General features: G+C 44.7%; 1 protein-coding gene across 2 annotated transcripts in view; it reads left to right on the forward strand.

The window, feature by feature from the left end:
- BRAF (B-Raf proto-oncogene, serine/threonine kinase) overlaps positions 1-4,892 on the forward strand; it is a 30,867-nt gene extending 25,975 nt beyond the window's left edge. Inside the window, exons 14-20 of one of the 2 annotated variants that reach the window (XM_069763238.1) lie at positions 1,016-1,192; positions 1,265-1,311; positions 1,469-1,587; positions 2,776-2,907; positions 3,177-3,311; positions 3,575-3,728; positions 4,717-4,892. In XM_069763238.1, the coding sequence (XP_069619339.1) occupies positions 1,016-1,192; positions 1,265-1,311; positions 1,469-1,587; positions 2,776-2,907; positions 3,177-3,311; positions 3,575-3,728; positions 4,717-4,739 (787 nt within the window). In that variant the 3' untranslated portion in view covers positions 4,740-4,892. The remainder of the gene's footprint in view (positions 1-1,015; positions 1,193-1,264; positions 1,312-1,468; positions 1,588-2,775; positions 2,908-3,176; positions 3,312-3,574; positions 3,729-4,716) is intronic. The other variant, XM_069763239.1, reaches the window with a different exon arrangement.
- The last annotated feature ends 6,210 nt before the right edge of the window (positions 4,893-11,102 follow it).

Consider the following 11,102-nt stretch of genomic DNA (forward strand, 5'->3'; position numbering starts at 1 on the left):
ATCACCCAGGTATTCAGGGAGGGCAGATTACAGGCTATAGATAGGGAGGAAAGCACTGAGGGAGGGCGGTGATTGATAATGCAAGCTCCCATCACCCAGGTATTCAGGGAGGGCACATTACAGGCTGTAGATAGGGAGGAAAGCACTGAGGGAGGGCGGTGATTGATAATGCAGGCTCCCATCACCCAGGTATTCAGGGAGGGCACATTACAGGCTGTAGATAGGGAGGAAAGCACTGAGGGAGGGAGGTGATTGATAATGCAAGCTCCCAGGTATTCAGGGAGGGCATATTAGAGTGTAGATGGAGGGGGGGGGGGGGATAAAACACTGAGGGAGGACAGATATTGATGAGGAACGTCCACATCACCCAGATATTCAGGGAGGGCAGATCACATGCTATGGATAGGGAGTAAACCACCGTGGGAGGACAGAACACAGGCTGTAGATAAGGAGGAAAGCACTGAGGCAAGTTCAGATCATCCATATATGCATATGTCTTTTCAAGCATAAAGTGGCCATGACACCCAGAGGAGCAGTCTCGCTCTATACCCTAAAACAATAGCATGCAAATACATGATTCTAAATTAGATCCTCCCCAATTGTTTAATGTATTGCAATGGGAAGCTAATTAAAGGGTTGTTCCCAGAGATGACCTATCACTAGACTGCTCCTCTGCGGCTGGCACTTCATTCTCTTCATCAAGGTATCATTAAGTGACTGCTTAGTCAGGGGGCTGGCTACAATTACCTGGGTGACCGGAGGGCTGCCACGTAGAGAAAACAGGCCATGCAGCTCTCCAGTCGAGTCTCCGGTTACCCAGGGAATTGCAGCCGACCCTCTGACTATGCAGTCAGGTGGTAATGGATTCAGTTACGAAGATTGTAGCCATATTACTGTTCCGATGTGGGCAAGGACGATCACGTGATTCACCGACAGTTGCCGGTTACTACCGTTCATCGAGGGTTTGTCTTCATCACTTTGTCCTGATTCCCTCCATTTGTTTTTTTTTTTCTAGGAAAACTCGGCACGTGAACATTTTGCTCTTCATGGGCTATTCCACCAAACCCCAGCTGGCAATAGTGACCCAGTGGTGTGAGGGCTCCAGCCTCTACCACCACCTCCACATCATAGAGACCAAATTCGAGATGATAAAGCTTATTGACATTGCACGGCAGACGGCACAGGGCATGGAGTAAGTGGCTGCCCCCATCGCGGTCCCCCAGATCTGCTGTGTGATCTCGCACTAATAATTTTCTCTTTTCAGCTACTTGCACGCCAAGTCGATCATCCACCGAGATCTGAAAAGCAATAGTATCCTTTGTGCGACCTGACGTGACTTACGGCAAGTTAAGTTGTTCGTCTGGTAGCCGCTGTCTAGTCGAGGCGACTTCATTATGGCCACTAGGGGCTATAATGTGACAGATCCATATTCTTGGTCATCCTCTCCTTAACCCGTCACCTTCTCTAGATATTTTTCTTCATGAAGACCTCACGGTAAAGATCGGTGACTTTGGCCTCGCCACAGTGAAGTCTCGGTGGAGCGGCTCTCACCAGTTCGAACAGTTATCGGGCTCAATACTATGGATGGTAGGGAAATCTTCTATGTCACTGTCAAAGGAGGGGGCAAGTTTTTATTGCTTTTGGGGGTGTTTAAAACTGCGCCACTCTGGGGTTAGGGCTGCAGCATCTAAGGGGGGGTTTTGGGCTGCAGCATCTAAGGGGGGGTTTAGGGCTGCAGCATCTAAGGGGGGGTTTAGGGCTGCAGCATCTAAGGGGGGTTTTAGGGCTGCAGCATCTAAGGGGGGGTTTAGGGCTGCAGCATCTAAGGGGGGGTTTAGGGCTGCAGCATCTAAGGGGGGGTTTAGGGCTGCAGCATCTAAGGGGGGGTTTAGGGCTGCAGCATCTAAGGGGGGGTTTAGGGCTGCAGCATCTAAGGGGGGTTTAGGGCTGCAGCATCTAAGGGGGGGTTTAGGGCTGCAGCATCTAAGGGGGGGTTTAGGGCTGCAGCATCTAAGGGGGGGTTTAGGGCTGCAGCATCTAAGGGGGGGGTTAGGGCTGCAGCATCTAAGGGGGGGTTTAGGGCTGCAGCATCTAAGGGGGGGTTTAGGGCTGCAGCATCTAAGGGGGGGTTTAGGGCTGCAGCATCTAAGGGGGGGTTTAGGGCTGCAGCATCTAAGGGGGGGTTTAGGGCTGCAGCATCTAAGGGGGGGTTTAGGGCTGCAGCATCTATAGGGGGGGTTTAGGGCTGCAGCATCTATAGGGGGGGTTTAGGGCTGCAGCATCTATAGGGGGGGTTTAGGGCTGCAGCATCTATAGGGGGGGTTTAGGGCTGCAGCATCTATAGGGGGGGTTTAGGGCTGCAGCATCTATGGGGGGGATTAGGGCTGCAGCATCTATGGGGGGTTTAGGGCTGCAGCATCTAAGGGGGGGATTTAGAGCTGTAGCATCTAAGGGGGGGGGGGGGTTAGGCTGCAGCATCTAAGGGGGGGGGGGTTTTAGGGCTGCAGCATCTAAGGGGGGTTAGGCTGCTGGGATTGGAGGTCAGTCCGATCCCGGCAGCTGCGGTGAGTGATAAAGCTGTGTATTGGTGTAAGTAACCCTCGGGTACAGTGTGCTGTAGTCAGAAGGTGGTATTGTCGGATATATCGATCACCATGCAGCTCCTAGTCGCCATGGCTATGTCCATCACTGGTTGTTAGCGATCAGCACGGCAGATCTAAGTCTCTGTCCACTTTTGCCAATACTGACGTCATTTATTTATTTTTTTGCCTGTAGGCCCCAGAGGTGATTAGGATGCAGGACAAGAATCCCTACAGCTTTCAGTCTGACGTCTACGCTTTCGGAATAGTTTTATATGAATTAATGACCGGGCAGCTCCCGTATCAGAATATCAACAACAGAGACCAGGTGAGGGGGCGAGACGTTCACTATTGGGATGTGAACATTGAGTCTAAGGCCACCAAGGAACATAGAATTTCACTACCGTCATCATGTAACACCTTCAGCCACCACTAGAGGGAGCACTCTGCTTTGGAGTTCTTCACAGTTCCCTCTGAAAAAGTAAAATAAATCATTGTGCAGTGAGCGCCCCCTGGTGGAAGCACAAAGAATAGAATGGGAAATAGCACTTTTTTTTATGGTGTAATCCACGTTTTATTTATTTTATTTTTTTTTAGATTATATTCATGGTTGGTAGAGGATATTTATCTCCAGACCTCAGCAAAGTTCGGAGTAACTGTCCCAAAGCAATGAAGAGGTTAATGGCCGACTGTCTAAAAAAGAAGAGGGACGAGCGGCCCTTATTTCCACAGGTAAGTGCAATGTAGTTCCACCACACTCGTCGGGCAACGTTGGGAGTTGTAGTTTCACACCGATGTCCACAGGTCATGTCTGATATTGCAGCTCAAGTGAAGTGAATGGGTCTGGGCTGCAATACCAGACATAACCTGCGGACAGGGGTGGCGCTGTTGCAGGAAGAAAGCCGTCACGTTTTCCGATTTTTGCTTCTGCAGGATGCCCAAAACGTTACCAAGCAGCGTCTAATATACGGCCCTGTTCTTTCCTCCCCATTTAGATTCTCGCCTCCATTGAACTCCTGGCCCGGTCATTGCCAAAAATTCACCGCAGTGCATCTGAGCCGTCGTTGAACAGAGCCGGCTTCCAGACAGAGGACTTCAGTCTGTACGCTTGTGCTTCTCCAAAAACGCCCATCCAGGCCGGGGGATACGGTGGGTTCGCGATACGCTGACCGGACGGGACCCCAAAGTCCTGCAAAAAAAAACTTGCACCCCCTGCTGGCAGGAGAATGTAAATGTCTGTGCGACTGGTCTGTTACCTACGGAAAACGTGTATATATGAATATATATTATAGGTGTAGATGTGCAGCACATGGCGGCCGCCGCCTCCGGCGTAATATATCTGTATACCGGGGTCATTGATCTTGACCGAGAGAAAAATCTGCAAAATAATTGGACGTGGCACAGTTTTATAAACCCGAACCAAGCGACCGTTTGCTTAAGAAGGAAAAAAAATATATAATTATTATAATATCTGTGCTTTTTTTTTTGTCCTTAAAAAGAGATCATATCCCAATATGTAGTAGGTGTAATAATATTGGCAAATACCTCCAATTAGAAACGTACTATAGTCCTTCTGATTAGCAATGTCGCTTACCCCATGCTTTGGTATCCATGGCTACGACAACTGTTACTAATATCAGTGGTCATAGCCATGGATACCTCCTAAGCTTGCTGCAATGCAATGGACATTTGGTAAGTCGCATCGCTAATCAGAAGAACTATACTACATTTCTAATTGGAGGTATTTGCCAATATTACACCTACTACATATTGGGATATGATCTCGGAGATGGTAATACCCCTTTTTAAGCACAAGGATGTTGTCCTGCAGCACAGAGTGTTTCAGGAGAGGAGGGTACAAGCCTAGACAGGGCGGCTCTTGATCCTTGGAGACAGAGGTGATGGCGGAGGGTAATCTCTTTTGCTCCGACTTTTGATCTTCTCCCTTCTTGATTTTTAACCACTGCCTTGTGTGTACAGACCGTTGTCCCTTGCCGCGTGTTATGTCCCTCTGTTGTTTTTATTTTTTTGCGCCAGCATTAACCTGTCTAGCTTGTGCCTCATACAAGCATCAGACGCTTTTTCTGCTTTTTTTTTTTTACTAATAAACTTTATTTCTTTTGTACTCCCTCCGCAGGAGAATTTACAGCCTTCAAGTAACGGCGCAATCAGCACAAGCACCTCTGTTACTACTTTAAGTCTCGTGTTCCTCTAGTTTTCTTAGCGCTGGGACTACATTACGGAAAAAAAAAAAAAAATTTCAGATAATTCACCTATTTTGTGAGAGGGAACAGCATGAACCATCAAAGGAGGAAAAAAAAATAAATGGGGGGAGGAGAAAGGAACCAGCTGAATCCCCTGTGTTCCTCTAGGGAGTGGCCTAGCACTGTTCTATGACACGCCCCCGAGGAGTGGCGTCGTCTTAGCAACAAGAAGGAGGACTTTCTTCATTGCAGAGACTGTCTAAAAAAAAAACTAACACTGAAGCCCTCGTGTTCTGTGTGGATCTTGCTCCAATCATCATGGGGACTGTCTACTAAGATTTTTATTTTTATTTTTTCTGTCTTCTGGGAAATAAAATGCTGGATCTCCATATTTTCCAAGTTTCCCCCATTCATCCCCATTACAAACCACCTCAACCAGCAAAATCAGTTTGTCCCTATAATTTGCACCGATCTGAAGCGTAAGGCTGAGCTGCAATACCGGACGCGGCCCACGGACTGGAGTGGCGCTGTTATCTACAAACACTTTTTTTAATTTACAGTCCATTAAAGGGAACCTGTCACCTGAATTTGGCGGGACTGGTTTTGGGTCATATGGGCGGAGTTTTCAGGTGTTTGATTCACCCTTTCCTTACCCGCTGGCTGCATGCTATATTCAATATTGGATTGAAGTTCATTCTCTGTCCTCTATAGTACACGCCTGCACAAGGCAAGATTGCTTTGCGCAGGCGTGTACTATGGAGAACAGAGAATGAACTTCAATCCAATATTGCAGCCAGCATGCAGCCAGCGGGTAAGGAAAGGGTGAATCAAACACCCGAAAACTCCACCCATATGACCCAAAACCAGTCCCGCCAAATTCAGGTGACAGAGTCCTTTTAAGTGCAATTTCCAAAATGTCTGAACATGGTTAAAACTGGCCATTTGTTGGAAGATTCCCACCAATCGTTGATATGTTCTTCTAAAGAAGAGAGTCTGGGGTACTGGTCGGCTGCCCTAGTTTTGGGAGTCGGGGGTACTAATGTTTGCAGGCGGTAAGATGTGGCACCATCAGATTATTGCTTGAAATGGAGATTCTGCATTTTATTTACTGTCCTAACACTTTAATGCAAAAAAACTATCCTCCCCTTTCTTTATAATTTTTTTTTTTTCCTTTTTTTTTTTCTTCTTTGTTCCTCAGGGGAGGGGCTATGAGGAATATGTTGGCTACCTTCTCTAATTTACTCTGGTATTTCATTCCTTTTCGTGAGGCCTTGCATGGACTGAATCTGAACTGTTTGTGTTTTCTGGTCTTTTTTCTTTTTTTTGGAGGGGGGGTTATTCAATTCATATCCTACACCCCCCAAAAAAAAAAATTTAAGATAAACATTCCATGCTGAGTAGTCACATGATCACAGTAAACCCCGCCCCTGCGGGGCAGCAAAGCTTCTTTCTCATGTGCTATCACTTTAAAGATGCACCCAATCCTTTATTAATTTCGCTCTCTAGTCTTTACCTCCCCCTGTCTGGATTTTAGCGTGTGAGCGTACGTTTGTGAGTGTTCACGCTGCTGGTATCTACGTTTCGACTAAATATTTATACTACGAAGCCTAAACCAGTAGCAACTGACGAGGTCATATTTTTTTTTTTTTTTTTCCTTTTGTACAGTTTTTTTTTATTTTTTATTTTCATAATTTTTTTTTTTTCTTGTTTCATTTCTATTTATTTAATTTATTTTGCTATGTAAATGTGGAACGCTTTGGAGTTTGGCCAGAGTATTGTTTGTATGAAAACTAGACCAGTTGCTTTTGTGTAATAATCCGCATCCCCTTCCCCCCCATCTCCTCATCGCTTAGACATTTTCGTTTTGGTTCCGTCTGCGGGACGGACGTCACGCTGTGGCCACAACACAAACTGCCCCGGTGACCCGTGTACAAAGCTCTTTAGAATATTCACAGGTTTCACTACTTTGGAACACACTTTATAGGAAGGTTTGTTTTTGTTTTTTTTTCACCAAAATGCAGAACAATGCAGTTTGTATTTTTTTATTTTATTTTTTTTATTTTTCAGTTTTCTTGATAGAAAATTAAGGGATGTATTCATGTGTTTTTGACCCCCCTTTCCCCAAATTTTTTATTTTTTTCTGTTAAACCATTGGGTTCAACTATTTAAAGGGGGTTGTCTAACTAATGACCTGCCAGTCATTAGACGAGGACATGCGCCTGATGACTGCCGAGCATGCTCAGATAAGGCATTATCCGAGCATGCTCGTGTGCTAACCGAGGGTCTTCGCGAGCTCAAAAAATATGTTCGAGTCCCTACGGCTTTTCGACAGCCGCAACACTTGCAGGGATTGCCTGGTTGTTAGGGAATCCTTGCATGTGTTACGGCTGTCGAACAGCCGTGGGAACTCGAACATATTTTTCGAGCACACCGAAGACACTCGAGCATGCTCGGATAACGCCTTATCCGAGCATGCTCGCTCACCACAACTGCCGATCATGCCACATCGCGGAAGATGTGTAGACTCGGTGTCTTCGGTATCGCTCCCTTCCCAAGGAAGAGAAAACTGACACCCCTTTTTAAAGGGAACCTCCGTTTTTATGCTTGGGAGCATAGATTAGGGCAAAGACTCGGATTCCAACGATGTATATCTTATTGAGCTGCTTACTGTACTTTTTTTTTTTTTTTTTAAATATATAAATATATAGTTCTCATTATTCATAAGCTCCAGCTTGCCCAGCTCTCTGCTGATGCTGTCAATCAGAGATAAAGGGCGTGTATGCGAGAAGCTCGGCCAACGATCCGGCCTTCGAAGTCGGCTCAATAGTTTCATTTAGCCATAGAGAATTTAAAATTCAGATATGTTATTTTTTTTTTCTGAAGCAATCTCTTTAAAGTTTAACTTTTACTTTGGTTCATCTTTTATACATGGGCCAAAAAAAAAATATTTGGTTACATTTGGGATAGTTTTATACTTTCCTTTTTTCATTTTTGTTTTTTGGACATTCCACGATTGTTTTCAAGAATGAATTACAAGTTTTCTAGTTGTTTTCTTCTTCCTGTGTGTATCTACATTCAGCACGTCGTCTCCAGCACTGGGTCTTGTATCAGATGGTTCCAGTAATAACGCACCCGTATAAAGCGAATTCAATGTTGCTGTACATAACTGTCAGTCACTGACTTACAGTGCACATTCAGGTTGGAAATACTGGGGGGGGATATGTATAAAAGTGGTGTGTAAATTATAATAAAGACCATATTTCCAAATGTTTACATCGTGTCCATTACCCCCACCTTTTAAAGCGATCTCTTTTTATTTAACATGTTGGGGGGAAAAAAATGGAAATGAATTGGCACAAGATGGATGTTCACTCAGGTAAGAGGTTATGTATACAAAACAGAAATCCTGTTACTACAGCCTACAAGAACATATCCATGGAGCAGAAAAATCGAAAGGACTTTCCGGCTAGCTAAGACATCAGCACTGATTATCAAAAATCTAATCCTTGAGCGAAATGTCGGACTGCTGGTATCAGGTCTGCAAAATGTCAGCATGCTGGTATCGGGTTTGCAAAATGTCGGACTGCTGGTATCTGGTCCACAACATTTCAAGCTGAGATGTGGGAAGGAAAAGAAGAGAACACCTATAACAAAAAAGGAACATAAACCAAAATATTTGAGGATCAAGGGAAAGTAGACCATCCACCCAAAGATGTCCAGATCTCCTGAAAGTTAACTTTCTCTTTTGAAATAGTAGTGTTAACCAGGGACTTCCATCTGCCGATTGTGTGGGGTCTGTTAGCCGATCGGTGAAAATCAATGATGATTCCAATTTCCTCAAGAGGGACTTGATTGTGATGCTGCCACTGTTATTCGTCTAACAACCCAAATAATGCTTACTTGGATTCACACAACATAGGGATTGACAAAAGAGAGAACCATAACCTAAAAAAGTTAATCGAAAAGAAGGATATTGTGAAGCAAGAACATATTGTATGGCATTTGGAGAATGGCAACGATGTCGCACTTAGGAAGGGGTCCTGCCGGCCTGGGGAAACAACAAGGGACGGATAGGTTTGATAGATATTATAAAGCCTGCTCAGCTTATTGGTAATCACCGTCAAGACCACAAGATGCAAAAAAATAACATCCTACTACCAGTTCTCCGCCAACAGGGAGGGAATTGGGTTTCTCCATTTCGCCTTCACTGACATTGAGACAGAACCAACCTTGGCCGATGGGATGTGTGTAGAAAAGAGATCTGCCTTTTAGAGCCTTCGGGTCGAAGAATATCGTTGAGGGGGTATGATGAGATAGAGATGGTGGGTGTATTGAACTGTGTTCAAGGCTGATAGTACCTAAACATGTATAAGCAATGGACACTAAAAGTCTCTTGTCAATTGGGATGGAATGGTCGGATTGGGCCCAAAGGGAAGGTCCGAGACTGTGCAGTTCATCCTCTGTATAGCTGGCAGCTATTGCAGGGATATATGCGTAATTTATTTTGAGATTATTTCCTATGCCGGTTGTAAAGTGTTTTTATTCCTTTGCTGCCATTGCTATGAATGTTTGCATATATTTGCAGCTGTAATTTTTCACCAGTCCCCTCTCACTGTTACTCCTCCTATCTTGTTGCCTCAGATCTTGTTTTTTTTCTGGTCAGTGCCATCTTGGCAGTAACGTTCATCAAAGCTGGAGCGAGGATTTGCCATTTATTTCTCATCCTTGTCCCCTCAACTTTTCTAGATTTTACTACCTCTTCATAGTACAGTCAAAACAACTACCTAAAGGTTCGTCCACTGAATCCTTAGTCATTACATGCAGCTGGTCAGGCAAGAGAGGATAGCGAGTAACCTATCTGCTATAGCTTGTAGAGAGATCTGTGCTCACATCCCTCAGACACATCTCACCTAAGTACATGGGTTTCCTATTAGTAACCTGTCGCCAAAGTCCCAAACGTACAACTAAACCAACACCGAAGGTCAGAGAGAATTTTGAGACTACCATAGATGAATTCCGTCCTAACCAAGATGATTTATGGGACAGTCGACCACTACTTTGCAGCTCTTCCACACTTGAACAGTGACGTAGAAGTTTTAACCTTGAATTGTTTATCTGCCACTTATGATCTCCACCAGTATTTGAAAAATACATTACATTACCGAATAAATCTTGACAAAAGAGTCTTCTCCTAGAAAATACATCACAAACTCGGAAGAGGTTAGGCCACATCTATCAACATCGTCCAAAGTCACATCTCGATCTTCAAGGTCATTTCAGAAAGTCAACCTTGTCTGACAAGCTACTGAAACCTAGGTAAACGTAGAGGAATTTAGAATTGGAAGCTTCATTGCTTTGTAGGAAGCAGAGACCGAATAAAAAGTAAAAATACTTCAAGCAGAAATAGAAGAACCTGCAGCCATCGCTAAGCTGAAGGCCCTTCAACGAGCACTAGATCAAGATGCTGATCTGGACGGTCTCATCCCTAGAGAAGGGGATCAAACTACTATATGCTTAGACAATCGCCGTCTAGCAGTGCCACCTCCAATCTACCACGTTGATGTACCTGCAAGTCAAAGGATGTCGCCATCTACTACTGACCAGGTAACTTTCAGCATTAACCCAATCCTATAGAGACTAAACTGCAGCTTAACCCTTATGCCACATTTTTTCCCCTGATACATCGCAGTCATATAAACTGGAGAACTTAAATTTGCCAAATAGGAGATTGGACATGTCTGACTTAGCCAGATTCATGATTTTCAGGGAGTTTAATAAGCGGTCTCTCAAAAGTTTCACGAGCGTGCTCAGAACTGTGGAACCCAGAAGTTGACCTTTCAAGACGTAATCCAAGACCTTAACCTCTCCACTAAGGAACAACTGTACTTGTTTGTTAAAGGGAATCTGTCACCAGGTTTTGTTGCCTCATTTGAGCCCAACATAATGTAGGAAAAGAAACCCCGATTCCAACAATGTTTCATTTAGTTTACTAGGTGCAGCAGTTGTGACACATAGTTCTTAGATGCAGCAGAGCTCAAAAAGCTAACCCTGCCCACACCACAGCTTTCAGTGTAATTGTCTATTGACAGGAAACTTCTTATCAGAGGGGGCGTGTTCCGTCAAGTGCTCACACAGGCTGTTGTCCGGGCAGTGATCGTCTGGTGATTAAACACTCATTGTATTGAAACAGGACACAGTCTAATAAGTGACACATCTCTGAAATCTGTGTCCTACCCTACCTCATGTTGTCCTCAAATCACATAGTGGTTAGGCCAAGAATCAGCAGTTTATGGAGGTCATCCGGATGCAGGTCTTGTTG

Source organism: Ranitomeya imitator, chromosome 4, assembly GCF_032444005.1.
Source record: "Ranitomeya imitator isolate aRanImi1 chromosome 4, aRanImi1.pri, whole genome shotgun sequence".
Lineage (NCBI taxonomy): Eukaryota > Metazoa > Chordata > Amphibia > Anura > Dendrobatidae > Ranitomeya > Ranitomeya imitator.